Here is a 26,219-nt window from a genome sequence, read left to right as displayed (position 1 = left end):
TCACCCCGCAGGGATTTCAAATCTACCCCATACCTAGTACCTCGCAACAGCATTAAGATATAGTTATAGTATATACCTCGATTGATGGCTGGCTGACCGCCATGGCTATAAATCACATTCACAATTTACACCTATTGAAACATCCAACATGAAAGACCTCGGAGACGGAGGGAATAAAGCTCGGACACAACGAAATAACCAGAAAAAGGGAAGAGGAAGAATGGGGGTGGGGGGAAAACCGATCACACAAGACATAATGCAGGAAGAGAAAGCAGTTCTTTTCTTTTATCTCGTGTCATTTCTCTAGTGGGAAGCCATCATCTTCTTGATCTCGGCGATGGCGCGGGCGGGGTTCAGACCCTTGGGGCAGGTCCGCGAGCAGTTGAGAATGGTGTGGCAACGGTACACGCTCATGCTGTTGTCCAGGGCGGCCTTGCGCTCGGCGGTCTTCTCGTCACGGGAATCGGCCAACCAACGGTAGGACTGGAGCAGGATGGCGGGTCCCAGGTACTCCTCGCTGTTCCACCAGTACGAGGGGCAGGAGGTCGAGCAGCAGGCGCACAGAATGCACTCGTAGAGACCGTCCAGCTTCTTACGCTCCTCGGGGCTCTGGCGGTACTCAAGACCCTGCAGACAGTGTCAGACACCCGGCATCGCGCCACAGGTTGGGGGGGGGATACTTACATCCTCGGTCTTGGTCTCGCGCTGCAGGTAGGGCTTGATCGACTTGTATTGCTTGTAGAAGTAGGTCAAATCGGGAACCAAATCCTTGACGACGTAGGTGTGAGGCAGGGGGTAGATGCGAGACTCCTTGGTGGTGTCGGTGGGGATGCGGCCTGTACAGGGAGGGTCAGCGCCACCGAGCCGGGACATGGCAGTGGGCAGTCCAGGACAACATACACAAGCAGGCCAGGGTGTTGACACCATCGATGTTCATCGCACAGCTACCGCAGATACCCTCTCTGCAACTTCTCCGGAAAGTCAGGGTGGGGTCCATCTCGTTCTTGATGCGGATCAGCGCATCCAGCATCATGGGGCCGGTCTTGTTCAGGTCCAGCGAGTAAGACTGCATCTTAGGCTTCTCGGTGGGCTGATCGGGGTTCCAGCGGTAGACATGGAAGGTCTTGGTCCGGGGTTGGTCGGAGGGGGTGGGATCCTGAACATTCGAAGTCTTAGATTCGGGGATGGTCTTGCTGCTCGCGTGGCCGCTTGCGCTCACCTGGGAGAGGGCGTCAACAGTCGCATAGGAGCGAGCAAAGGCGGCTGGGCGAAACAGCGGCTTCGAGGAAGCGAACAGGCGCGAGGTCGTGCGAAGGGCAGACATGATGGGCGGTTGAAAGGAAGATCAAGGTCGATCGGGGGCGAGAGATGGGAGAGTTGGCGAAAAATGGGATACGCGCAGTATGGAAAGGTCAATGAGACGAAGGAGCGTCGACGATTGCGGGGGGATGAGAGGAGAGAGGCCTGGAGAAGAGCAGCCAGCCAGCGGCAACGACAAACGAGGACCAAGGGAGGCACGAGGAAGTTGAAGTCGATCGGTTCTGGCGATGTTTTGTCGCCTTTGGCAGCTCAAGGTAACCTCGGGTCTGGCGGCCGGCAATTGGCTGACTCAGCACCCGTCGGCCAATCAGGCAAAGGCTAATTGCAAGCGTCGGGGATACACGGCGACGCACTGGATTGAATATAATTCCACCCAGCGACCCTGAATCAGAAGCAATCGGCATAGACAGTGGCCAAACAGCATAGGCTGGGCTAGAAACAGTGGAATTGTATTCTTTACAGACCCATTGAGGTCCACCGGCCTTTCTTACGTCCGTGTGATTCGAGCATGCTCGGCCAACAGGCAATGTCCCAAAGGGGAAATGGAGCCGAAATCATTTGCCGTTCCGACAGTCCTTGTTCATGCCTCAGGCTAGGAGGCAGAATATTGAGGCCTGGAATATCAGGCATAAAGGACACATTGATGCCCGAGGCAGAAAGGCATCAAGGCTCCAATTATCAGGCACTTAGGCAATCAGGCCCCAAGGCCTCAAGGCCTCAAGGCCACAAATTGTAAGGCAGCCAAGTCAGCAGGAAGGCACCCACGCTATTCCTGTCTTGGCCCCTGCACCGTTCTCCGCCCGAAGAGGAAGAATCCGAGTGTTTAGCAACACAAGCCTGCGTCCTTCGCGCTTGATGGTGGAAATATGCATAACCCGCTCTTGATCACACTGCAGTAGTCTGCACCGGTGGTCCTTGGGTCATGCAAGAAATGCCGGTGCGGCATGAGGATGACGAATCTATATCACTCCTGCATGAATCCTCACCCGCCATGCGGATATCTATCTCCGACTTTGGCTTTACTGGTGACCTCTGCATAATGAACTCAATCAATGCATCCCAACACGGCTTGTATCGACTCCTTCATTTGAAAGGTGTCCCATGATATGCCTCCGAGTAAAAGGACCACTGCTGTGAAAATTTGATATGAAATTACAGTGATGGCCAGGCTACCACCAGGCCAGTCTCTTCCGGTGCTTCCGCGTAACCCCTTGATCAATTATTTTTTCCACCAACGCACCTGTCTGTAACATCTCACTATGCTGGTGGTACTTTCACTTGTCAGCTCGAGAAGCTGCAAAAAGCGGGGTTTACCACTCAGCCCCAGAATCAGCCAATGCGAAAAGACGCCACACTTAATGCGGAACCTATATCCATGATCGAGGCAGTCCATGGGAATTAAACACGGCAGGAGTCGGGCAAGTTTCTGATTCTGGTTAAGTGATATCGGGGAAAATAAACAAGAATCTACCCCCCCCCCTATCGACAGGCTGTCAACCAAGAGTCTGATAACATTGGCGTAGCTCTAGCTCGCCGATGATATGGACCTCATCGAATGAGAAGTGGCACCAAACGGTGGCTCATGGGAGTCTAGACGCCGAGACGGGCTTGACTGGCCACCCATGGACGGGGTTAATATAACGGCCTCCCCATGTTGTCTGATTAGGTACCTTCTTTCGGGAAGAATAAGCTCCTTCTACAGCTTCGAAGCTTGATGAGCCAAGACACCGCCGAAGCCAAGCTTAACGGGAATGTCTCAGTCGTAGTGTGCATACCGGAGGAATGGTGGACAGGGGGCAACGTCACCTCATCTCTCTCTGATGAATGATACGAACACGGCACGATTGAAGATGTCTACGGAAGTCCGAGAATTTTCTATCAGATCACGACCAGTCACCCGCTCAGACCGGATGACCCAACCATCAGTCATCGCGGCTGTTTCTAAATAGGGATGGCTAGGATCGTGTGCTGAACTCGAAAGAGCTCCGATGGATTTTCTTGATATCGCCGAACTTCCGACGACGGCCCACTGTGGACCGCTTTGGGCGGCGTTCCTGGCGCCTTGCCAAAATCGTTTTTTTTTTTTTTTTCCTTTCTTCTTTTAGTTTTCGCGGCTTTTCCAGCTGCTCCCATTCGACACTAATCCCACCCGAATACAAACCGCAGCGTGGGGAGGTATCTGGATCCATTAATAATCGAAACAAACACAGTCTCAGTGAAGGGGAAGAAAAGAAAAGTTCTGCCTGGAGGGAGTGGAAAGGTGGTTGCAATGGTGATGCAGAAACTACTCTCCCCCCTTCCCCCTCTTGTTCTTCACCCTGGACGAACGGCCCTAACTGTCGAGCACGTCCAGCCTTCCTCCCATCCGCATCGCCCTCTATCTATCACACCCAGATGGTCGAATGTGGTATTTTCCCGACTATCATTGCCACAAAGACTCCGCCAAGACGGAGGAATTGCTTCTTTACAGAAATTCGGGCCCAGTCTCCACCAGCCCGAGTGGATGGACTACTTTAGACTACCGAGACTAAGTGCGCCGGCGCGGACATCATGAAACGCCGTAAATCCCCCGAATCGCTCCAAGGTCCACCTATGGCCTTCGATGATTCAGCAGACCGGTGGAGCGTCGTATTCACTGTCCATCAACAGGGGCCAGCGTACTCGTCGTGATGGATAACCATGTGGCTACTGCTTCTCCTCCCCTTCCCATCTTGGTTATCATCGATGTCTATCATTTCACCCATGGTCCGGTGTGATGGATCCCCTCATTCCATCTCCTCGGCCAGTACCGACTTTAGCGCGGTGGTCTGGCTGAGAGGAATCAACGGTCCTGCTCGAGAGCCCTTGGCTGCTAATCAAAGATGCACTTGGCCGTTTCACACCCATCACCCCGTCCAATTTTACCGGCATGGGCCTGAGCCAGAAGGGAAGCTCTATCAGAATCTTAGGATGCCGCCATCGACCTGTCGAGTCAGGTCTCTCCCTATATAAACCCCCAAGCCCATCCGAAATCAATCCTTCTCTCTATCAACCCATTCCTTCTTTTTCTTTTCCCTCTATCTCTATACCTTCACTCTAGTCTTTCTTTTCTCATAGCTGGTTCTACACGCTTCACCATGAAGTACGCTACTATCTTCAGCGCTGCTGCCGCTGTCTTCGCCGGTTCCGCCGCTGCCGTCGGCGTGTCCGGCTCTGCTGAGGGTTTCGCCAAGGGCGTCACCGGTGGTGGTAGTGCCACCCCCGTCTACCCCGACACCATCGATGAGCTGGTCTCCTACCTCGGTGATGACGAGGCCCGTGTCATCGTCCTGACCAAGACCTTCGACTTCACCGACAGCGAGGGTACCACCACTGGCACTGGTTGCGCTCCCTGGGGTACCGCCTCTGCTTGCCAGGTCGCCATCGACCAGGATGACTGGTGCGAGAACTACGAGCCCGATGCTCCTTCTGTCTCCGTTGAATAGTAGGTTTCCCATCCAGTGGCTCATCTTTTGGCCTGTCTCTAATCCTCGCAGCTACAACGCTGGTACCCTCGGTATCACCGTCGGCTCCAACAAGTCCCTCATCGGTGAGGGCTCCTCGGGTGCCATCAAGGGTAAGGGTCTCCGTATCGTCAGCGGTGCCGAGAACATCATCATCCAGTATGTCATCCCCTTTCTAATTCAAAAAACCCCCCATCTAACAACCCCAGGAACATTGCCGTCACCGACATCAACGCCAAGTACGTCTGGGGTGGTGACGCTATCACTCTTGATGACTGCGACTTGGTCTGGATTGACCACGTTACTGTATGCCTCCATCCTCTTCGATTCTACATCTATCTTGCCTTGGGGATCGTCAACTAACAAGTGATAGACTGCTCGTATCGGTCGCCAGCACTACGTCCTCGGCACCAGCGCCGACAACCGCGTCACCCTCTCCAACAACTACATCGACGGTCTCTCCGACTGGTCCGCCACCTGCGATGGTTACCACTACTGGGCCATCTACCTCGACGGTGACTCCGACTTGGTCACCATGAAGGGCAACTACATCTACCACACCTCCGGTCGTTCCCCCAAGATCCAGACCAACACCCTCCTCCACGCCGTCAACAACTACTGGTACGACAACTCCGGCCACGCTTTCGAGATCGGTGAGGGTGGCTACGTCCTGGCTGAGGGCAACGTTTTCCAGAACGTCGATGTCGTCCTTGAGACCTACGAGGGTGAGGCCTTCACTGTCCCCTCCGCCACCGCTGGTGAGGCTTGCTCCACCTACCTCGGCCGTGACTGTGTCGTCAACGGCTTCGGCTCCTCCGGTACCTTCAGCGAGGACAACACCTCTTTCCTCTCCGACTTCGAGGGCAAGAACATTGCCTCCGCTTCGGCTTACACCTCTGTTGCCTCCAGCGTTGTTGCCAACGCTGGTCAGGGTAACCTGTAAATGAGTTGACTCATTGAACAGTGGATGTAATCAGGGGACGTGGTGATTGAGGAAGTGCTATTCTTCGTGTATCTACTTCTATAATAATTGGGGAGTGTTCACGACCCTACTTTGGTCTGGTTGAACTTTGACCGGATTCCGAATGACATTAATTGTCCTGGCTTAATATTTTACTGTAGATTCCTTGCAAAAAGGACAAGCAATAGAAAGTAGAAAGAAAATCAGATAAGGTGGTGATCCTCGTGGAATAAACTTTCGGTTCCGGATCGAGTCCGAAGTACGGAGTAGAAACCTAAATTTGGCAGCCACTCCTAAAGGGCCCTCCGATCTTGGTCGATCTATGCAGAAAATAACCTCATCATAGCCAAATTACTTTTCCATCCCGTAATATGAGCAGTACCATCTCAACAATCCTGTTCGTAACCACAAAAAATCTCTTAATACGCTATCCCCTCTAATTAGGTCATCTAGTCAGCTCCACCTCATCAAAAGAGATACCTCTCAGGTTAGTGGAACAATTCCAAGGTGAATAGGTTCCAACAACATCTTCTTTCGGGTCCAGCGCCACCAACATCATATTAGCCTTGCAATGGACTCTACGGCGGGGGAGTATCGACAGCATGACATGATCAGCCATAGACCGTACAGCAAATCTGCCTGAAGGCTTCGGATCCGGAACACCGAGAACTTTCCGTCCATAATGAGCAAGCGAGACTAGTACATGATCATTTCACCATCCATGGATCCCTCTCCTCCAGTTGCCTTGTTCACCCGCTGCGACTCCCTCGTCCTCGCGACTCCATTATCTCATCACTACGAGCATCACTCGTTGACTCATCCCTGAGCCACTTACGGAAAGTGACAATACGTCGTTGTGAGCAGTAGGAGTCCAAGTGCTCACTGCTCTCGAGGTCATCGTGTTGCAATCGAAGGTGTTGAGTCAAGCCAAAGTTCTGGCTAACTCGAATGGGAGCAGTGTATACTTGTAGGCAGGGGTATACTGTTGTCAGCATTACAGTTTGCGTCTATTTTGGCGCGGCTGAGCCACCCCGTTCCATGAAACGGGACAGGGGAAGACTCTCGAGGATTGGATGAGAGGGCTGAGATCATCTAGATGAGGTATGTGTGATATAGATCGTAGAGTCACCGGCGGACTATAAAAGGTCTCCCTCTCCCCTTCCTCGCTCCTCCTCTTCTTTCTTTCTTCCAACCCTCATTCATCTGCTTTCAGTCCTCTACTTGCTCTTGCGAACACACCATTCTAGCTGCCTTAGTTACTCTTTGCAAACACACTTTGAAATCTCTTTGATCGAACTACGAATCCTCCCAAACACACGTCACATACATCACACACATCCATCCAACTCATTCAACTAACCACCGAATCCGCCATGGCCAAGAAGGTCAGCTTCAACAGCCTGCTCAAGGTCATCATTCCCAAGTCCAAGACAACCTCCAACAAGCAAGATACTGCGAACAAAAGCAACGAACCCGTTCTGGTCAATACCACCAAAGGCAACAATGTTGAGCTCATGTCTCTCGTTCATGCTATTGAAGGCGATATGATCGAATTTGTGTGTATCGATGACGATGTGCACTTCGGCAGTCCATTGAAGAGGGTGCCGACTCCCCATCCGGTGAAGAAGAAATGGGGTAAGATGGTGATGGAGGAATGAGGGATCATTGAGATATGTGTCATGTATTGTATGAACTGTTATGTGGTTTCTTCATGTGGGAATATCTTTTGATGTATTGGTGTCGGAGATGACGATTATCTGTGATGATGCTATTTTCTGTTTGATGTGTCAAGGAGTTTGGTCTGTCTCACTATCTGTGAGAGATTCAGCTTCTCTTATTGTTATGTTAGCTTGCTTGGAATGAACTTGTTCCTCCTTTCATCATTGACTTGAGTTTGCTGAAGGCTGAAGGCTGAATGTAGAAGGAGAATCTCGAAGGAGAAAAGTCGAGGGAGGTCCGCTCCTTCCTAGTCGGGTCTACCCCACCATCGCTCGACTTTCTCTCGTCCTTCGGTGTCTTTACTTCTTCCTTCAATATGGCACATGCAAAATAATCTTCTTATTATCTCAAAGCTTTCTGATATACAACGCTATCGCACAAACAGCGAGCTTAGACCCCCCAGAGCAGATACACCCACCATAACTCGCCACAGGATATGAAACCCATGGACAAGCATCATCTTCTGAACCCTACCCTGCTCAGACAGCGAGGTATCACCCGTTTGTGTATCTGAATTCGCACCCCCTTCTTTGACTTCCCAAAGCATTCGATTGAATACGATGGCCCCGCTGACAGGAACAGCAATGCACATGCCCCATGTGCGCAGAACCGAATACATGAGGATACAAGATGACGAGTGACCACTATCTCGCCCTGATGACTCTCCTGAGCTTGATTTGCGGTTGCTAGTTATGCTATGCATGCTTTTGTGGTACCCCGATATAAGCAGAGAGTGGCCAACTCCCATGCCGAGGAATATGAATACCCATATTTGGTGTGGGGTGGCAGGGTCCAGAATTATGAAGAATCCAGTCGCCAGAGTACTGCACATCCACCCGGCTCGGATCATCCAAGGTGGCAGGCTGGGGCTCCGCAGCAGTCGCACATTTTCGATCAGAATGAGCAGTAATAAGGCCGGGCTGGCAATAGTCACCAGGCTGAGGCCTTCGAGCGCCGAAGACAGGTCTTTAACTAATTTCAAGTACAAGGAACAATTCAAAATATGGCAGGAAATCTGCGCCAGGTCAGTGAATCTAGTTCGGACAAATGGTGATTGACTCACCAAGAATCCATGCAGCAAGCTACCCAGATATAACATGGTCCTCGCAATGCTGTTGAATACTATCGAAGAAAATATCGGGTGCACAGCCCAAAAGACCTCATAGAGTACCAGAACCAGCATAGAGGCTCCTCCTGCACCAAGAAGCACCAGTACGTGCCAATTACTCCAATCATACAATGTCCCTCCCCAGTTGATTCCTATAAGGAGGCATCCTATGCCCATGAAGGTCAAAGCAGCACCTTGCCAATCAAGCTCGCACGTCTTGTATTTTGGCGCGTGTTTGTAGCTTCGCAGATCAACTGCGAACGGAATGACCAGCAATCCCAGTGCACAGAAGACGAAGCTGATATAGAAGGCCCATACAGCATGGTCAATGAGCACTCCGCCAAATATAAGACCAACCGTGGCACCGGCCACCCGCGCCTGGAAAATATATCCGGTAAATCGGGCTTGATGCGGGCATGGGATGACTTCATCTATCATCAAGAGTGAAGTTGCCAGTACCCCCCCACATCCCATGCCTTGAATGAACCGCCCGGGGACTAGACAAGCTAAGTTCATGGAGCCGCTACAGACACCAGTTCCCACTGTAGCCAGTACAGCAGCACCGAGACCAATTGGTCCTACCCCAAAAAGCGCAGCGAGCATGGCAGAAAAGGACTGGCTTGCGGCACTGGCGAGGAAATACGTTGCCTCGATCCATAGCGCGCTTCCAAGTGGCTGTTCAGATGTGGTTGATAGATTCTACCCATCTCAGGTGATCAGCCGCTTATATAGGGAAGCACCGGACATACATACTGTTACCAGGGGAAGGACTACTGTCGCGTTGAATGCATCCATTGTCATCAGCAGAGAGACACAGGTTAAAACAAGCCATTCTTTAACACCGGGTTTCCATTCCGTTGTCCTTAGATCCGCCGCGGCATTGTGGCGCAAACGTTCTGCATCGGCCACCTCGACCAGATTCTGAGAGCTCCTGTAGTTGTATGGGTGCGACTCGAGGCCATTCTTCGCATGGCTGAATTCAATATATTCAGCTCCCATAAGGAACAACGATGAGGACCTCTTGTGGGCAGGTTCATCTACTGAAACAGTTTGAACATGACACGTGGAGGGATACGCCGGTCAAATAAGACACCAGACAATGTTAAGAGTCATCGTGGAACTTGGAAGGGGGGAACCACTACATCATCTAGAAAGCAAGTGGTGAGTTCCCAGCGCAAGGGGCAGAGCACAGACCGCGTGGTAAGGCACATGTTCCTGGGGAAAGCAGGCTGCGACGCTGGATGCTGGGGATAAGAGCCGGTTACTGGGCAGCTGGGACGATTGGCTCAGCGCAACTATGATCACGAGCTGCCCCATTGGTGATCGCGCATTCCTTCCGTCCGGGAAACACGGTACTCAACTTTTGCCACTGGGACGAATGGCTCGCCGCGCAATGTCTGGTATGCGGGCACGACCCTCGGTGATTTACCCCCGGCACAGTGATCCCATGAATCATGGCTTCAATGGTAGCCCGAAGAGGGTATCTTTCACGTGAATACAGAGTACATACAACTAAATCCCTCTAGTTTCGACCGGGGAGCACATAACCTCCGATATCCGTGATAAATCGCATTGCTTTCCCCATAAAGCCAGCGACGTCTTCGCCCAGCCACGTCGGGAGCAGCTCCGCCCTCGTGGATTCCATCTCGCGGAGATATTTTCCAGCAACCTACAACCATTAGCACAACCCTTGGACGCACGACGCATGACTATCGAGTCTACTCACCAGGGTACAAGACCCCCTCCGGGTCGTATCCAATGCAATCTGCTCAATAACCTCTGCCACGCGGTCGGGGGCGTTTGTCTCGAGCCCGGCATCCTTCCAGCGCTGTGCCAAACCAGCCGTCATGGTCGTCGGGGTCATGAACGGCGCAACGGCATTAACGCGGATGCCATACTTCTGGGCTGTAACCTGCGATGCCCGGAGCAACCCCACAACCCCATGTTTGGAGGCCACATAAGCCGTGACACCCGTGCCTCCAAAATACCCCGAGGTGGAAGTAACCAGCACGACGGAGCCGGGCCGTTCATTCTCTTTCATATGATACATTGCCAATCGAAGTGCTTCATGACCAACGACTAGCAAGTTCCCACGCAAAACCCAAAGATCAAACCAACAGCACATACTATTGACCGTCCCCTTCAAGTTCACATCCAGGACCCACCACGCCTCTACACTCTCCTTCAATTCCCCCGTTTCCTCATCCACATCTTCTAGATCCAAGACGGGTTTCGACTCCATCACTCCCGCATTCGCAACCACCACATCCAACCCACCGTAACGCTCCACAATCGTCCGAAACAGCGTCGTCATCTGTCCCCAATCCATGATATCGACAGGAAGAAAGGTCGCATGGTCGGGATACAAGAATGACGTCCGAATCTGATATTCGGCTGTGGTTTGGTAGACGGAGAGATCTGCTAGGATTACGTTGTCGGTTGGGTATATGCGGTTGAATTGATAGGCTGTTGCGAGGCCAATGCCCCGCGCGGCACCAGTTATAAGGATTGTTTTGGGGGGTGAAGTAGTGGTGGGCATATTGACTGAGAGGAAACTTCTTTATTGTAAGTATGGGTTGAATTAGACTGGATTGAGTGAGTTGCTTTTGGAGTGGATGAGGGATGTAGTTGATGATGATGAGGAAGAGAAAGTTTGGGAACCTAGGGAAAGCAAGCGGGGTTACCGGTTAATGCCATGCATGCATGCATCGACGCAGGAGTGATTTATCCGGTTTGTTCAATTGAGTTGTTTACCTTTTCCTTATAAAAAATAAATGACGTATCTTGTTATTTAGATTTGCCTGCTTCCATGTCTGTCTGTCTATCTATTCTCATTAATTGTGCGTACTCAATTCATTAGTGTTGACATTATACCAACACCAGAAACGTAACCGTATTCTCTATTATGCATGCATCTACATCTATCATCCCATCTCATCTCACTCATTAATCCATCTTATTCCGCGACGAGGGTCTCGATATGCGCGATACTTCCGCAGACGACTTAACACTATGTGCCGTGCTAACAGCATGGAACGAAAAGTCCAGCTCGCCTACCAAGGCTTTCACGTCCCTGAGTACTTGTTAGCATCATTCTACATTCCATAAATCAGTCAGTCAGTCACTCACTTCATCAATCGATCCACATCCCCAACGATACATCGCGTCGAAATCTGCAGTACCGAGAACGTAGCAAATCCCGGTTCGGCGATATGTCGCAGACTCAGGATATCCTTGTCCAGGGCCTCGAGTCGTTTAGAGAAACTGTATGGTCGGGGCGCCTTTAGGTATGGTGGCAATGGCTGCTGATTGGTTATGCTTGCGGATAGGAGACATAGGAGAGTGGTGACTTCGTGGGTGGTGACGCGTGCGCTGGCGACTAGTCTGCGGAAGTCGTGAAGCCAGGCTGAGTCTGATTCGTCGTCGCCGCCGAGTTGGAGGAGGGTGTCGGAGGCGTAGCCGAGGAGACTGAGGTAGCTTACGATGCTGCGGTTGGTTAGTATACTTTGTAGGTTGGGTGGGTGGGTGGGTGGGTGGTGGGATACGTACTTTTCAATGCATGTTATGATTGATTTGTACCGTCGCTTCGGGAAGCGGCCGCCAATGGCGACTTCCCAGTTTAGGAATCCGGAATATGTTCGAAGGTTGTTGAGCATGAGCATTTGTTTTGAGAAGACCTTGTTACGGGCCTTGAGAAGTCGACGTCCCGAGGAGGTTTTCAATGCTAGGTCGCCTTCGTCGCCGCGCATTCGCGCAGATACTGTCTCGTGGATAACGGAGTAGTAGTTGGCCAGGAGGTATAGAGAGGCTCCTAGACTTTGGCGAAGGACGGAGTGTTCCGATATCGGATAGGGGAAGAAGGTCCAGATGAAGGCCACGGCAATACCGGCGGCCACGGTGGCCAGTCGGTAGGGTCCCAGCAGGTAGATGGGGTAGTACTGCTGCCCGTTGGAAGCAGCCACGGCCTCTCCAATCTTCCGCACCTCGAGCTCGTAGCCAACAATCATTGTAGTCGAAATGATGGTGATGATCCCAATGATGCGGAAGCGGAATAGCTTGATCGGCACATAGAAAACGCACGATAGGAATATGAAGAGGAACACGATAATGCCCGGGGTCTTCTGTCCTGGAATATACCAGGCCAAAAGGCTGAGCACCATCGACAGCACAGTACCTAGGATACGAAGAACGAAGCCAAATATGCTTTGTCCTGATGTGGGTGACATGCTCAGGTTGACCATGATCATGGCCCAGACGAATCGCTGCTTGACGAAGAAACTCTGCGTATCGTGAAGGAAGGAAACCACGGCGACGGTCATCGTGGCACACGCTACTCGGAAGCCATATGCGGATTCGGGCGACCGTAACGCCGTAGGAATGAGTCGGATTTTGTCTCCAATTTTTTGGACTAAATTCTCTGGCGGTAGGTGTTCCGGATCCTTTCGGTGCTTGTAGGCCTCGCCCAAATGGAGGATATTGTTCTGCGCGTTTATATCGCCGCCCAAATTGTCCTCCTCGTGCGAGTCATCCGCTTTGAAAGCACTGATGAGCCATTTCAGCAAGCGCTTGGAGCCCGGGATGATGAGACGCTTCCGTGCGAGCTTCCCGCTTGCCACCTTCTCGTCTGCAAACTGAATGAAATCATGGACTACATGGCCGGTCGATTCGAGAAGTTGTTCCACCTAGATCACAGTCAGTATCAGTCCGCGTTGGATATGGTTCTAGAGTATACATAGAGAATAAGGTACAGCTGCCGTCGGCTCCGGTCTCGGCCAACTCCAAAGCTGTTGTCCGGAATATCATCCACATCTAAGTGCACAGATGACGGGTGCTCAAAAAAGTCGGGCGGCAAGATGATGCCCTTTTCTTCACTCCAGCTCCGCAAGGCAATCCGCTTGGCGTACTTGAAATCGCGAATCTTCTTCGCATAGTACTCCGAGAACCCCTTTTCCCCGGGTTTAGGACAAGATGTTGCCTCAACATCCTCAGTGCCTTTGCCAGTAGTCGACGCTTTTGCCGGCTTGTTCAGCTCAAGCAAAAGTGCAACATGTTGTAAACCCTCATCGATGGTGTGAATCATGGAGCTGAAGGGATCATGAACGGCCCTCATGATCTCATTCCATTCTTGTCTAACCCGCTGGCGTACCGCATCAGGAATCTCTGTTCCGGTAGGGCCGATGGACTGATTCCATTTGTTGTAATCGGAGAGACGCTGGAAAATATCCACAACGAAACTTAGGCCAACTACAGGAATCATGATCTGGCGCAGATGTCGGAATATCCCCTGGAGGTCGTCTGGCCCAAGCTTTCCAATTGCAATCTCACGCTTCGCAAAGGTCAAGTCCCCGTGGATTTTGGCATGAAGTTCTGTGACTTTCTGACAAGCGGTGCGAATAGCTTGCGCTTCCGGGCTATACACTTTACCCTTATCAGTGATCTTTTCCACGGTTGAGTCGTACGTCTCTGCCCGACCGAACATGTCATCCTTTTCCAGTGTCTCAAAGTAGGCCACGTGGGCATTGAGAGCAGAGCGCAGGGACCCGATGTAGCCTGCCATCTGTTTAAATACGATGCCTCTAGTACTCATAGGGAGAATGAACAAGGAGACACCTGTTGCAATGCCCAGGCCAGTCAAACACGCTTCGAGCAACTTCCTGACGAGAGTAATCCCCGCGGTCATAGTCGCGAGCCGCGAAGCATACGTGAAGGTAACATTGGCAACTATCGAATAGATGATGACGGGAAACTGAAATTGCTGGAACTTGGCTCGGAACGTGTGGACCACATAGATCTCAAAGAATAGCCAGACACCACTCACTGCTGCAGCAGACGAATTGTACGGCGCAGATGTAGCACTGCCGCTAGCAGCATCGGCAGCAGATTCAGTGTGTTGGCGTGCCTTGATGCACGAGTACATCATAAGTAGAGCAACAGCCGATGCGACACAGGCTGCTAGCACATCAAGAACCAACATCTGGATGAACTTGGCACGAGGCATGATCGAGAACCCCAAAACGGCGATGATAGCCACGAAATATCCGACAGTAGTAAATAACGATGAAACTGCATCCGCTTGGTACCTTTGGTCTGTCAGTACGCGATAGGAAGCAAGGACGTAAGGGGAACCTACATAGCGACACATATCGTCGGTGGAAGGGCTCCTCTGCAAGGTTGATTAGTCTCCTACACACAACAGCGATATATGCAGAGCATACTTCATCATGAGAAGAAGGGTCGGCATATCCAGTTCCAGCTTCTTCCAGGCATTTTTCACCTTCTCGAAAAGCTTCCATTCGCTATTCCGCGGTCCATCTTCGTCGGGGTACACCTGCGAGGAGGACTGGTCCGAGTCGACCGGGGTCGCCATCTTGAAGCTTCTTCCCGTCGATGACCGGATTCCTCGCTTTACCTCACCCCCAAATAGCTGATAGGGTCAATCCTGAGTTCCGGGGCTCGCGCCGGCCCCTCATCGACAGGCTTACTTCCCCAGACCACGTGATTCGATCGGCGACGCCAGTTGAAGAGCGGTTGAACTCTCACAGGGCGGCTTATCGCTGGTTGGATGGGATGTGGATGAAGGCAGGGAGTTGTGTGGTCAGCTTTAGCAGGTTTTGTGGGCAGATCGCGTGTGTTGTCTCTTGTTTCGTGCCTCGATCCCCGGAAAAGCAGGACGGAAAAAGCGAGAAGCTTTGGGTTGCAGTCAGTGGCGATCGGCCGCGGACTTTCCCAAGTGGAGCCTTGGGCCGTGTGCCAAGAGCGCGACCACTCTTCACCGGTTCAGCATTCTGTTGACATCGCCGATAAGCTGGTCCGATCTCGATGATGGATTATTTGGCCCATTTGCAAGGTTGCGGGTGTGAGTGAGACGTCAGACCGGATCTCGGTAGTCGGTTCGTGACGGCTCCAGAAGACGGGGATTCCGCGTGGTTGTTGGCTTGACCCACCAGCCTGCAGGAATCGACATCATGCCGTGGTATATTTTGCGGGCGTTGGTCGATCATCGCTCCAGTCGAATGGGGGAAATGCGTCATGCGGTCATCAAAGAGGGCTATGATCTGGATGATAGAGAAGTGCCGAGGATACAAAGGAGAGTGCTTTCTTTCTTGTCAAGCCAGGGGTTACGCCTGAGCTTCGACCAGAAATCCCCGGAGATCGTGAGATATTGAAGCGCAATCATTCACGTGGAACAGACTTTGATGGCTAATCATCTCGTGGCAGTTTTGGGGACCCGAACAAGACCTCAATCTCACCCTTAGCTTTTTATGTCAGCCCCCCAATAGTCGAGTGGTCATTCACCGCGACCATCTGTCTCCACCTTGCTCAATAGCATGGTGGGTACGAATCCCTTTGAGGGATTTGTTTTTATCGTGCTCTTTTTTCCTCCCTAGTGTCGAGCCTACCCCCTTCTTCAAATTGTTAATTCAATCTCGCTCACACCTACCATAAGATCTTCTGCTAGGCATTCGATGCATTGACGGCTACATATAAGTCTACCGAGGATCTAATATTCCGGCCATTCAGGATCAACCTGTTCTTTCCAAGCGCGAAATCCCCCTCGAATGTCAGCCACTACCCTCTGTCCCCCCCGGCCCAAGCCCAGTTCCTTTAGCCTCTTCACAGCGACCTGAGAGTCGTTGCCTAGTCGACAAACCACATAAACCGGATCAGTGGACTGCGATGAAGCCACGTCCGATGGCACCCATGAGGGCAACCCGGGCACTCCATTAGCCGAAGAATCTCCACTATCCGGCGAGCTGAAGGTAGAAGCTAAGATCGTGGACATCGGAATGTTGATGCTATTTTCCAGACTACAGATGTCGAACTGGACCTCCTCTCTCACATCGATGATAGTTGGCTCCTTCTCCCCCCTACCACGGTATTTCCTGCAATACTCCAGCGGCGTGATACGTTCCTCTGGCGTGAGTAAGTTCTCTGGGTCCGCCGTCCCACAGAAGAAGACATAATCGGTAGACCCCGAGCGTACAGTATCGACCGTCACGCTGGCCTCAGCAGAGCACACCGCGCAATTGCGGCGACGGGAGCGTAGTTTTATCGTGCGGAAGAGAGGTGTAGAATACGCCGAGAAGATATGCAAAGAGGGTGGAGTAGGTGCCCTCGTTTCTTCTGCCGTAATGACCTTGATAGCTTCCAACGCCTGCAAAACGCCCATTGTACCAACCACGGGGCCGAGGATGCCCCCATCCGCGCAGCTCGTAACTGTGTTCGCCGGTGGCGGCTTAGGAAACACACAACGGTAGCAAGGGCCTCCAGTCTTATCGCCTGCGGGCCGGGGAGGGTTGTTCAACACCATAAGCTGACCTTCAGTGCGCAGGGCAGATGCTGACACCAAAGGTTTACCCAGAAGCACTGCAGTATCCGAAATGAGATATCGAGTCGCAGGGTTATCGGTACAATCGAGAATCAGATCGTAATTGCTGAAGATATCTGGGGCGGCTTCAGGTGATAGATGTTCCCTGTGAGCGATGTACTTGGGGTGGGGGTTCAGCCTATGGGGAGCAGTCCGAGTCAGCACGCTACATAGATAATGTTATATCCTCCAGATATCGGGCAGCAACTCACTCCTGCAAGTACTCAATCGCACTATCCACCTTCGGCTTCCCGACGTTCTTGGTCCTGTGTAAAACCTGACGATGGAGATTCGACGATTCCACCGTATCCCCATCGACCAGCCCCAGAGTGCCGACACCAGCTCCCGCGAGATACAATGCTGCTGGACATCCTAATCCACCAGCACCCACGATCAAAACCTTTGCCAATTTGAGTAGCAGTTGGCCTGATAACGAAGCCCCAATTAGCAAGACAGATCTCCGAGACTCCGTTGGCAGATCACGAACCTTGGATGCCTAACTGCGGTACAATCATCTGTCTCCCATAGCGCCGATACTCTTCGTCCAGTAGGGGCCACCGCCTCCCAGAAGCTGCTTCATCGTCCTCCACAGCCTGAGCTTTAGATCTCGCGGCAGCCTCTTCTGCGATTTGGAGCTCATGTTTCAAACCTGCAAGTTGTTCTTCAGTGGCCGCGATCTGGGCGCGCAAAGACGCGCATGTTTGCTCGAGATCGCTCATTGGCAACTGAGCGAGTCGAGATCAGGTCAAATAATCTGGAGGTATGCTTGCAACATTCCAGCCCGAGGCGCCCCGCGCTCGGAAGACTTTCTCCATCTTCTTATCGGGTGGTCCGGCGCTAAACTCCTTCCGGCAAGCCATGCCATGGAAGGGGCTTCTTTCCCTTTTCTGCCTACCAGGACCAGGTTCTTCCCTCCTACGGATCATTTTGTCACACGTGGATCGACTATATTATACCTTCGTGGTAGATACAACCATACACAAACAAACCAGGACCTGCGAACTTGACCTCCTAACTTGACCTCCTACAGACTTCAGAGCTAAATCATGTCTTCTAGCTCGGTACATGCCTCCCGATAGCGTCCCAACTTATTACGGACGAGCGCACGCTGCTCGAATGCATAGGCCATCCCGATCAGCTGCTCTTCGCTCCACTTCGGTCCGAGAAAGCTGATCCCGAAAGGGATTCCAGGGGCACGTTGCACTAGGTCACCGCGGCTGTTGCGTTCAACCGGAGTTCCGTCTGGATATGCCCCGAGGGGCACGGTGATAACCGGCGTACCGATAATCGCAGGGATGCCAGAGGCGACAACAGTAGGGAGAATGACGGCATCGAGCTTGTTGCGCAACAGAGCCCCTAGCAAGCCTCCTTCCTTGCCGAAGTAGAGGGTGTCCTGATACAAGGGCCAGAAGGCCGGCGATGTGTTGTTCAGTCCAAGAGCAATCACTTGATCCCATATCCCCGTGTCGCGCGACGGGTAGTCCTCCAATGGCGTACGCTGGGTAAAGTCCCTGATATCCTCCACGCTGTGAATATTATTCGGGTTTCGTTTCAGTTTCGACAGATAAGTTGCGATGTTCGTCGTAAAGTCGGCCGCCTCAACAATGGCAGGGTTTAGGCTATCATAGAAGGTGCCGTATGCTGTGAAGTTTGTATTATCGACTATGACAGCGCCTGCAGTGCTTATCACGGACACTGCTGTTTCGAAGGCCGAGATTATTGGAGCTTCTGCTGGGCCCAGATAGTCGATGACATTTCGAGGGATACCAATCCGCTTGCCTTGGAGCCCAGACAGCTTGCAAGCCGCCAGGTAGTCTGGAAGACTTTGACCGAACGGCGAGGCCAAGGTGTAATTGTCTCTTGGGTCCTGACCATCAATAGCTTGCAACAGAACGGCTGCGTCCTTGACGGTTCGAGCCAAAGGCCCAATAGTATCCTGGCGCTCGCTAATAGGGATGACCATATACCGTGATGTAAGCCCAACAGTTGGCTTGATGCCGACAACGTTGTTTCTATCACCTGGAAGCAAGATACTCCCAGCCGTCTATTGTCCTTTGGCATTAGCATAGGTCAGAAGGTGGGCAGGAAAGCTTCTGGCGTACCTCGGTTCCCAAAGCAAACGGGATAAGACCCAAGTCAGTCGCAACAGCACTGCCACTCGAACTTCCATTTGGGTCCTGATCGGGATAATACGCTCCGTACGTATTGCCCCCTCGGCCACTCCACCCGTTAGACGAGTTTAACGAGCGGAAGTTGGCCCATTCCGACAAACTCGTCTTGCCTAGGATGATCAGGCCGTTGTCTCGGAGTTTCGCCACTACAGTTGAATCGGCAGAAACCTTGGATCCGACGAGCGCCCAGGAGCCAGCTAAAAACTGTCAGCAAGAGGAACGGGAGTTGATCAGTATCGAGAAGAGTACCTGCGGTTTCCATCCTATCGTTTGTGCCTATCATATCCTTGATCAAAACCGGCAGTCCATGCAGCGGACTACATTCAATCAGCCACGCAACCACAAGTTAACTTAACATGGACAGCAACGTACCCCCGAATGCGACCTTGTTGTCTCTCGCGATCAAGCTGTCTCGCGATATTCAGCGCATGCGGGTTCATCTCCAACACCGTGCCAAAAGTCGAATCAACCTCGTCAATTCGACCGACATACGCCTATGACAGGCATTAGCACCACAGCCATGAAATAAAAGGATAGCACCAACATTGACCAAATCCACACTATCAAAGCAACCCTTCTGGAGACCAGCTTGAAGCTGATCCACTGTCGCCTCAACCAGCCGTGGGAATCGACATTTTCCAACGCTGTCCGCGACCGCGCCTTCCAAAAATAAGAGATGTGTATGAACAAGAGTCACAAGGACCCAAAAGCTCCAGCGAAACATTGTGACCAAACTATTAGTCCACAACCCAGCTCCGATCTTGGATGGGGAGGCGTTTGCGTCTTATAACAGGGGTGCCCTTAGACTTGTCGACTTCACGAACTGCCAAACAGCATACTAATAAAGTATATCTAGCCCAGGGATGAGACACTGACTTCCACCTGACACTACCAAGACCCAAAGTCAGCAACAGGCAAGAACAGAGGCAGGAAGGCACAGACAATCTCAAGCCTCCATTCTGAGCCAACGAATCAAACTCGTGACAGCGTCAACTCTTGGCTTAATATTATCATCTCCAGCTCCCATTGCAGGCCCCAACTTCACAATGAATAGGCAGTACCACTTACTTACTACCAATCTCCTTCCCGTGCTTTCTCTTTGACCTAACACCCCTACAAAGACCTCTCCCTTCCAACTATACTACACCACACCCTCTCTAACTTATGTGCGACCATCATAAACTGATCAAAGCAAGTACCACGTACGTACCCCAGTCCAAACCCCAACCCAAGTCTGACGCGAATTCATCTAAGAATAGCAAACTTCATCCCTGTCTCAGAATAATCTCTCTTCCGCGAACAGAAAAAGCAAATAACAGTAACGTGAATAAGCCAATCAATCGATCAATCAATCAACCAGCCATTCAAACCATTAATCAAAACATTTATTTGATTAAACCTAGTTCGAAAGAGTGGAACCTCAAATGATCAACCTTCAGACTCGCCCGTTGGTCTAGATCACAACCAGTAAGTAGAGGTGAGAGGACGCTTTATCCAAAGGTTACAGTTACATGGAGTAGGTAATAGGAGCACCAATATTCGAATAGTTGGTGGTACAGGGTATCGGGGTATGGAGTACAGGGTTACTCTTGTGTGATGGTTACGCTTGACACCGTGGATAGGTCTAGACTCCCTGGAGGATCACGGCAGGCAGAACGTCCCGTGACCCTAGGCAACCACCGACAGAGATCCTGATTATATAGGAACATTCAGACAGAAAACAGGATTGCAAGCCTATAAAGTCTGAGTGCTCTCCCATATAACCAGAACCATCATCAAGTACTTCGACTTTTCCACAGACTTGAAGAACATCATGACTTCAAACCACAACCCCCTCAACACCACCAACCAATCCTCAACCTCCTTCAACCCAACAATGCTAACCGGATCCCAAACCTACATGAAATGGAGACGAGACCTCCACCTCATCGCAGCGCATCACGGCATCTAGTACCAATATCAAACCCAAGACACTAGCACCCCACCACCCCAAATAGACGACTACATCACCAACATCGACACCATCCTCTCATCCCCCAAATACAAAGACAAAGACGACAAACCCCTCCTCAAAGACCTCCTACTCCAATCCGTAGAAACCCAACTCGAACAAGACCTCAAAGCACAAGAAAAGAAGTCCGAAGACAAACTCAAAGCGATGGCACTTCTAATACTCCACGTCTCCCCCTCAATCCGCTCTATTCTCAGCGACTACACGGACCCCTACCAAGCATTTCAGTATCTCTCTACGAGATACAAAATGAATAATCCGCACATCCTCCACAGGGAAATCGCCAACCTAACTCTAGATGACTGTTCCGATCTGAATGACTTCTTCGGCACTCTGGGGGATAAAGTCCAGAATTTACGAGAACTCAACCATTCGTATGATGATTGTGCTGTCCAGGCTAAGATCATGCGGTCGCTTACTCCAGAGTATGATGGGATTATCCGGGAGATGAATCTTGTTTATAATGGACCGAGACAGACGTGGCCGAGTCTTGAGGAATTTAAGGAACGACTTCTGGAAGAAGAGGAGGAGATTATGGAGAGAAAGGTCGAGCAAGGAAGCTCCACTAGGGACAAGAAACGAAAGTGTCCAGTCTAGGGATGTAAAGGCTACAACCATACTGAGGATCAATGCTTTGTTCGGCATCCGGAGCTTAAGCCGGAGTGGATGAAGCTTCGTGAGGAGGCTCGAGGTCGGTAACTGAATTGATGGTTTAGGGCTGGTAGTATTACTCCCTGTGTGTGTGTGTATGTGTGTGTGTGTGTTTGTGTGTATGTGTGTATGTGGGTCCGAACCAGGAAGGTTGATTGAACATGACCGATGAGCTTTTCTGTCTAGGGAGGTGAAGAAAAAAGTAAAAGGCCGTGAGGTTTTCAACTCACTGGAACTTACGTTTATTGCTGTAATTGTTTTTTATCAGCTTCTAGTCATAAACCTCTGCCGGACAAAAGGATATTTGACTCTCTACTCCATTCATATAATAATATATCAATCCTTCTTCACTAAATTTACCAGTCTATTCAAGATGAAGATTAATATGGTAAATACTGAGACTGAGGGGGAAGGAAATGTTTCATACTACACAGTATTTAATGTTGATGGGACAGAGACGAGTGTCGGCCGGTTGGTTAGATACCGTCTATACACTGGAATCTCTGAGTAATCCCCTGGTTACTGGTTATTTCACTAGAGACAAGTCTATCCTTCATTACGAAGGCTTCTAACATATTATGAAGACCTCCTATTATTCACAAAAACACTGGAATTAGGACTGTAAGTCTAAAAGACTCGGTCCTCTTCCATGTAACTAGAATGAATTAACTCAATTACAATCATCGGAAACATCTAATACTGATCACCTGGTTGGGGTGGAGATGGAGGAGAAGGAAATTGCATCACACAATATCAATCCAGCCGGGGATAGAATCTAGAGCCATCTTGTCTAACAAACAACCCAACCAAAAAGCCCAATCCAATCTAACGATGTAGTCCCCGTCTCTAACATCTAGATCTATCTAAAGTGATTTGTCCGTCCCTCTTTAACTACCATTCAGTCATGGGTTCGTTCATACCATACATACAAGTAATCGATATAGCCCAGCTAGATCAGACCTAGACCTTGTCCTGCTCGTGGCGGACACGGTCGGCCTCCTCATCTTCCAAGTCCTCAATGTGTGTGGAACCACGCTTATGCATGGTATTTTCTACTGCAGCGCGACGGTCAGCCTCATTGACGCCGCCGAAAAGGATGTCCATGTCTTCGAGACTGCGGCCTTTGGTCTCCTTGGCGAAGATGACAACGAAGACGCCATTGAAAACGCAGAAGATACCGAACATGAGGAACGTGCGCCACCCGATATTGTGGACGGCTTTGGGGGTGATTTCGGTGACGACGAAACTCCAGAGCCATTGGGAGGTGGCTGCTAGACCAACACCGTATGCACGTAGCCGGGTTGGGAAGATCTGCCGGACGTGTCAGCTGGGCTGAAGTGAAATCGTCATGTGAGGGGGGGATGGGGGTGTTCTTACCTCGCTCACGTAGACCCAAGGGGTGGGACCCCAGGAAGCAGAATAGCCAATGACATAGAGATAGATCATGACGACCATGGCGATGGAGGCCTGAGAAACGCCACTGGCGCTGGTGTCAGGGGGATTCGTGGCCAAGACCGCGCCAATGATAAACATCATGCTGGCCATCCAGATGGCACCCCCGATCAGACTGAGCTTACGGCCCCAGCGGTCGATACCGACGAATAAGAAGATAGCCGTCGCAACCACCTTGACGGTTCCATATACGCCCGTGGCAAAAAGAGAAGAGTTCGTGGCACTAAGGCCGATAGTTTGAAAGATTTCCGGAGCATAATAACCTATTGAGTTGGTTCCAGACCATTGTTGGGAGAACATGAGAACGAAGGCGAAAGCGAAGCGTTTGAGGTTACTCTTTTGGAGAAATTCCTTAAAGCTCAGTCCCTCTGTGGCTGCTACCTCGTCGTCAATGGCGGCTCTGATCTCAGCAGTCTCCGTCTGGACCATTTCACTGTTTGCGGGCTCGTTCCTGATGTATGCAAGAGATTGAAGAGCCTCCTCGTGGCGGCCTTTGGCAGTCAGCCAACGAGGAGACTCCTTCAGGAAGAAAAGGCCAATGAGCATGAGTCCGCCGGGGATCAGCTGGACGGCCACGGGAACACGCCATTGTTTTGTGCTTGAAGGAATGTGAAGGGAGACGCCGTAGTCCAGCCAGTAGGCGAAGGTGCTTCCAATGACCAGGAATTCCTGGAACATCCCGGAAACTCGACCACGGATTTCCGGAGGGCAGTTCTCGCTCACAAAGACGGGAGTGATACTGGACATGCCGCCAATGCCCAAGCCAGCGATGACACGACCACCGTATATTTGGCCAATGGAGTGTAGGGAAGCGACCTGAATAGCCGCGCCGATGAGGAAGACAAAAGAGAAGATCATGAGGGAGTAGCGTCGTCCAATGCGCTCGTTGAGGGGAGCAGCAAAGATGGCGCCGAAGAAACAGCCGGCGGTCAACAAGGATACGACGTTGGAAGAGATGTCGGAATTCTTTGAGGATGCAAAGCCGGAAGAGCCAGTAGGTAGGCCGAAATCTTCTTTGAAGCTGTCCAGTGAAAGGACACTACCCATCACACCCGTATCATAGCCTAGCAGTCATCGAGAAAAATTAGTTTCCAGCACGCTGGGATCAATTCAAGAAAGCATGCATACCGAAAAGAAGTGACCCTGAATAGGCCACGGCTGTGAGGATGTAAACGCGATAATTTTTGAAGAGGCCCATGGTGGCGGAATTGTCCAGGAACTGGTAGGCAATTGGCAATTGATCCTAGCAGCACAGGGCATTCCTAGAGAAAAAAGACCAAAGGAGAAGCCAGAGAGGGCTGACCTCGCCGGGAGCCGTGGTGGATATTTATCACTGCCATCTCCATTCCTGGTAGGAAGACGGATCTCCATACCATACCCAAGGAGATGAGATGCTAGACCACGCTTGGGGGAGCCAAGCAGGCAGGCCATAGGTTCTGGGGAGCGAACCCCCAGCATGGGTGATGGGGGATCTCCACCCACCCGCAGAAGCGACCCCATCTCTCCCCGCACCTTGCGCTGGATCCAGCAATTCCGGGGGAATGGAGTGAGTTGGAGGCCCCCGAGGTGGATACATCCGGAGAAATTGGGCGGAGGTGCTGGTGGGTTTTTCCGTCCACTGACGAGTGTTGGCCACGCCACGCTAGGGGGCCGCCTCAACGGTGACTGGCAGGCTGCCAGCCTCGCAATATCAGGCCATGCGAGGGCACAGCAATCGCGCTACGGTGTGCGGACTAAATCTGACCCATGATGACGATATCGTGGGAGTCGGCCTGGCTCATCCATGCTGTCAGAGAGGGGAAAGAAAGACAGTGTGGATCGAAGCTGAACTATCCGGCTGGACTGATGTACAGTCGGTGAGCAGAAACATCAACTCCCCTTATCGTTGTCTTTCTATTGGGTTAAACCTAGACCAATCGTCGGAATATGTCAGCTGCATATACGTATTCGAAGCGACGAGAGACAAACCCTAGGGATCATCGGCTCTGTCATTCCTAACAGATGTAGTAGCCTTGAAGCTCGCCATAGTAGAGCGGACCGGGAAAACAGTCCTATGTAGATGACTATCACATTAAGCATCGTCAATCGGTTGCGGTTGCCTATATCTTACAGGGTGGATATTGAAACCCCCTGCAAGTGAGCAATAGTTGCCTTGACGGATGGACCTAACTGCCGTGAAGAGACGCGAGGCAGAGAAAACAACGTGATATTGGCTTCTGCCTACGCGGGACGAAAACAACAACAACAACAACAACAACATCTCCGTGGCCAACGTGACCGTGGGTCATGTGATGCTCGCCTAGTGGCCAACCGGCTGCTCCAGCATTAAATATTCATTGCCTTGACCCAGTAGAAAGTGTGATCAGTTTTGCCAAGCACAGGTGCATTAAGTGGCGCTTTTTCCACGCACCAGGAGCAAGCCAACTTGCGCCTCATTCAGCCGGGAATCTCAGTCCCCCTTGGCACAAAGGAAGGCGACATTTCCTAGCATGATTGTGCCGGGGAAATACGTTTATCCCATTGTGTTTCAATGCATGATATGTAGGTTCAATATTTCCCTCTGCATCGGACTACTGTGGCTTAGATGCATTCCACCACCCTCGTTCCGTCTTGGTCTCCGCTGCAAGAAGTTAATCAGATGCATATGCATTGTACTTTGAGGATGTGCGACGACGGGAACCCGTTGTCAAGTGATTGGACTTTTCCTCGGAGATATGCCGAGTGATGTTTTGCCATCTCCGACAGGGCTTCTCCAGTCATTTCTGTCTGTCTTTTGGGGGGAACGATACAGTGTTGTGAGTATCGATGTAGCCGTTTCCATATCTGCTTGAACATGGAGCTTTTTGATGCCGCCCGACCTTCACCGGTTTCAATTGAGAAGTGGAGTCTTAATCTCACGGTATTAACGAGGTCCATTGCATTACTGCATTACCCATACCAGCCGACTTTTTTTTATTCTTAAAAAAAGAAGTAGAA

General features: G+C 51.3%; 11 protein-coding genes across 11 annotated transcripts; 4 read left to right on the top strand and 7 right to left on the bottom strand.

The window, feature by feature from the left end:
* Positions 1 to 303: 303 nt before the first annotated feature.
* Positions 304 to 1,324, bottom strand: sdh2 (succinate dehydrogenase iron-sulfur protein subunit SDH2; the record flags this gene model as incomplete). Its single annotated transcript, XM_025607817.1, has 3 exons — positions 304 to 627; positions 685 to 836; positions 901 to 1,324. 3 exons carry the CDS (start codon positions 1,322 to 1,324, stop codon positions 304 to 306), a joined length of 900 nt encoding a protein of 299 aa, XP_025470872.1.
* Positions 1,325 to 3,754: 2,430 nt separating this feature from the next.
* BO94DRAFT_319817 (uncharacterized protein) lies at positions 3,755 to 4,347 on the top strand. Its single transcript, XM_025606895.1, has one exon. It carries the CDS (start codon positions 4,000 to 4,002, stop codon positions 4,309 to 4,311), a length of 312 nt encoding a protein of 103 aa, XP_025470871.1. The 5' UTR covers positions 3,755 to 3,999; the 3' UTR covers positions 4,312 to 4,347.
* An 89-nt stretch (positions 4,348 to 4,436) lies between these two features.
* BO94DRAFT_458477 (polysaccharide lyase family 1 protein) lies at positions 4,437 to 5,745 on the top strand (the record flags this gene model as incomplete). The annotated part of the gene is made up of 4 exons (XM_025607795.1): positions 4,437 to 4,783; positions 4,836 to 4,961; positions 5,012 to 5,108; positions 5,176 to 5,745. The coding sequence occupies 4 exons, from the start codon at positions 4,437 to 4,439 to the stop codon at positions 5,743 to 5,745; spliced, it is 1,140 nt and encodes a 379-aa protein (XP_025470870.1).
* Positions 5,746 to 6,978: 1,233 nt separating this feature from the next.
* On the top strand, positions 6,979 to 7,423 carry BO94DRAFT_532072 (uncharacterized protein; the record flags this gene model as incomplete). The annotated part of the gene is made up of 1 exon (XM_025611044.1): positions 6,979 to 7,423. The coding sequence occupies exon 1, from the start codon at positions 7,137 to 7,139 to the stop codon at positions 7,419 to 7,421; it is 285 nt and encodes a 94-aa protein (XP_025470869.1). The 5' UTR covers positions 6,979 to 7,136.
* A 429-nt stretch (positions 7,424 to 7,852) lies between these two features.
* BO94DRAFT_612847 (MFS transporter) lies at positions 7,853 to 9,589 on the bottom strand (the record flags this gene model as incomplete). The annotated part of the gene is made up of 3 exons (XM_025616690.1): positions 7,853 to 8,497; positions 8,546 to 9,289; positions 9,344 to 9,589. 3 exons carry the CDS (start codon positions 9,587 to 9,589, stop codon positions 7,853 to 7,855), a joined length of 1,635 nt encoding a protein of 544 aa, XP_025470868.1.
* A 522-nt stretch (positions 9,590 to 10,111) lies between these two features.
* BO94DRAFT_532071 (SDR family NAD(P)-dependent oxidoreductase) lies at positions 10,112 to 11,218 on the bottom strand (the record flags this gene model as incomplete). The annotated part of the gene is made up of 2 exons (XM_025611043.1): positions 10,317 to 11,218; positions 10,112 to 10,259 (listed from the first exon to the last, which is right to left on the bottom strand). Exons 1-2 carry the CDS (start codon positions 11,127 to 11,129, stop codon positions 10,113 to 10,115), a joined length of 960 nt encoding a protein of 319 aa, XP_025470867.1. The 5' UTR covers positions 11,130 to 11,218.
* Positions 11,219 to 11,715: 497 nt separating this feature from the next.
* Positions 11,716 to 14,957, bottom strand: BO94DRAFT_458331 (uncharacterized protein; the record flags this gene model as incomplete). The annotated part of the gene is made up of 5 exons (XM_025607787.1): positions 11,716 to 12,076; positions 12,140 to 13,272; positions 13,323 to 14,670; positions 14,721 to 14,753; positions 14,806 to 14,957. 5 exons carry the CDS (start codon positions 14,955 to 14,957, stop codon positions 11,716 to 11,718), a joined length of 3,027 nt encoding a protein of 1,008 aa, XP_025470866.1.
* A 1,087-nt stretch (positions 14,958 to 16,044) lies between these two features.
* Positions 16,045 to 17,719, bottom strand: BO94DRAFT_563601 (HesA/MoeB/ThiF family protein). The gene is made up of 3 exons (XM_025614367.1): positions 17,446 to 17,719; positions 17,171 to 17,384; positions 16,045 to 17,097 (listed from the first exon to the last, which is right to left on the bottom strand). Exons 1-3 carry the CDS (start codon positions 17,675 to 17,677, stop codon positions 16,092 to 16,094), a joined length of 1,452 nt encoding a protein of 483 aa, XP_025470865.1. The 5' UTR covers positions 17,678 to 17,719; the 3' UTR covers positions 16,045 to 16,091.
* Positions 17,720 to 17,964: 245 nt separating this feature from the next.
* Positions 17,965 to 19,853, bottom strand: BO94DRAFT_572618 (putative amidase; the record flags this gene model as incomplete). Its single annotated transcript, XM_025614931.1, has 5 exons — positions 17,965 to 19,002; positions 19,061 to 19,326; positions 19,379 to 19,446; positions 19,502 to 19,623; positions 19,674 to 19,853. The coding sequence occupies 5 exons, from the start codon at positions 19,851 to 19,853 to the stop codon at positions 17,998 to 18,000; spliced, it is 1,641 nt and encodes a 546-aa protein (XP_025470864.1). The 3' UTR covers positions 17,965 to 17,997.
* A 1,089-nt stretch (positions 19,854 to 20,942) lies between these two features.
* BO94DRAFT_543358 (uncharacterized protein) lies at positions 20,943 to 21,737 on the top strand (the record flags this gene model as incomplete). Its single annotated transcript, XM_025613134.1, has 2 exons — positions 20,943 to 21,079; positions 21,107 to 21,737. The coding sequence occupies 2 exons, from the start codon at positions 20,943 to 20,945 to the stop codon at positions 21,735 to 21,737; spliced, it is 768 nt and encodes a 255-aa protein (XP_025470863.1).
* A 1,014-nt stretch (positions 21,738 to 22,751) lies between these two features.
* Positions 22,752 to 24,441, bottom strand: BO94DRAFT_553937 (sugar porter family MFS transporter; the record flags this gene model as incomplete). The annotated part of the gene is made up of 3 exons (XM_025613682.1): positions 22,752 to 23,102; positions 23,169 to 24,307; positions 24,372 to 24,441. The coding sequence occupies 3 exons, from the start codon at positions 24,439 to 24,441 to the stop codon at positions 22,752 to 22,754; spliced, it is 1,560 nt and encodes a 519-aa protein (XP_025470862.1).
* Between the last annotated feature and the right edge of the window lie 1,778 nt (positions 24,442 to 26,219).

The sequence above is a fragment of the Aspergillus sclerotioniger genome, assembly GCF_003184525.1.
Source record: "Aspergillus sclerotioniger CBS 115572 chromosome Unknown BO94scaffold_5, whole genome shotgun sequence".
In the NCBI taxonomy this organism is placed as follows: Eukaryota; Fungi; Ascomycota; class Eurotiomycetes; order Eurotiales; family Aspergillaceae; genus Aspergillus; species Aspergillus sclerotioniger.
The sequence above is the reverse complement of the archived record's forward strand: the minus strand, read 5'-3'. Positions and strand labels throughout refer to the sequence as shown.